Source organism: Triplophysa rosa, unplaced genomic scaffold, assembly GCF_024868665.1.
Source record: "Triplophysa rosa unplaced genomic scaffold, Trosa_1v2 scaffold1047, whole genome shotgun sequence".
NCBI classification, from domain to species: Eukaryota; Metazoa; Chordata; class Actinopteri; order Cypriniformes; family Nemacheilidae; genus Triplophysa; species Triplophysa rosa.
The window spans coordinates 1-1,301 of NW_026633998.1; the positions used below are offsets into that span (position 1 = coordinate 1).

General features: G+C 38.7%; 1 protein-coding gene across 1 annotated transcript; it reads right to left on the minus strand.

Moving 5' to 3' along the window:
- Positions 1-216: 216 nt before the first annotated feature.
- On the minus strand, positions 217-983 carry LOC130549352 (delphilin-like; the record flags this gene model as incomplete). The annotated part of the gene is made up of 2 exons (XM_057326557.1): positions 913-983; positions 217-510 (listed from the first exon to the last, which is right to left on the minus strand). Coding segments are annotated over exons 1-2 (299 nt in total), but the record flags the coding sequence as incomplete, so codon positions are not given.
- Positions 984-1,301: the final 318 nt, after the last annotated feature.

Genomic DNA, 1,301 nt, shown 5'->3' on the forward strand with positions numbered 1-1,301 from the left:
ATATATATTGTCAAATGTTTCATTGGTCACTAAGTCACAACTACAAAATTAAAATTACATCTCCAATTTAAGCATTCAACCAAAAAACTGCCCAATTAAAGAAAATGATCTACCGCTGTGGGTAAAGCTGGTTCACAAATTACGCAACATACAGTAACAAAAGATGACAAATTGATCACAAACCACAAATACGACTAATAATTAGTTTCTTGTGACCTGTGCTGGAAGAAGGTCTCCAGTGCTTTGCAGATGGTGTATCTTTCTTGTAGGGTGAGGAGGTGATCAAGTTGTTGGCTGAAGGTACGGCCATGCACCCGGATGCTGGGGGGCAGGATCTCAGCCACCCACTGCAGCGAGCTGAGGGCCGGAGACCGTGATCGAGGAACTGTGGGCGTGTCCTCTGGTTCTGAATCTGACAGAGGATAATCTACCGGACCCTCCTCCACCACTAGAGTGGGCATGGCACCACTGCCCTGCAGCATGGACACCACCTTGTCATGGGAACAGTTCCTGTACATCAAATCGACAGGAGCAGTAACATTGTAAACAAATTGAAGAAAAAAACATAGTGACTATTTCCACATCCAAAGCCTGGTGGCATTTGCTAAATGAAATGAAATATTACTGTATATATCTACTGTCACGGGCAGTGTAATTTCACAACCTCCTCAGCCCCCAGAGGCCAGTATGAAGTAGAGCACTTACAGTGTCAAATACATGGATGTGCTTTTGAGCACAGCTGAAAGACAACTGATTTACATTTGATTCCAATTGTAGGGTGTGTTTTATGTTTTTATATATAAGATACAGATGATATTTGAGATCTGGTAATGCAATAAATAATGTTACTAGCTATTGTAATAACACTTTATGTTATGTAACTGTCAAAGCGTCACACAAAAATAAGCACACCTCATGTCTAGTCCATTAAGGAACAATATGCGGTCTCCTGGTTTCAGGCCACAAGCCTCAGCTGGACTTCCTGCAATGGGGGAAAAATGGTTTGTCACTGGAGTGAACCCTCAAATACCAGCAGTAAATAATACATTTACATTTATTTATATTGAATAAAATGGATTGTAATTATATTCGCAGTGATATTAGCAAAGCATATGTGTCTTTATATATAATATACAGTATATACAGTATATATGGTGTGTGTGTGTGTGTATACAGTACATACAGTATATAGTATTATTTTAACTTGCTTACTTTGTTTGATTTTGAAATGATATCCATGAAGTCAACCAAGTGTTAACCGTTTGTGTATGTTTTGTAATGTTTTATAAAAATAAAGACAA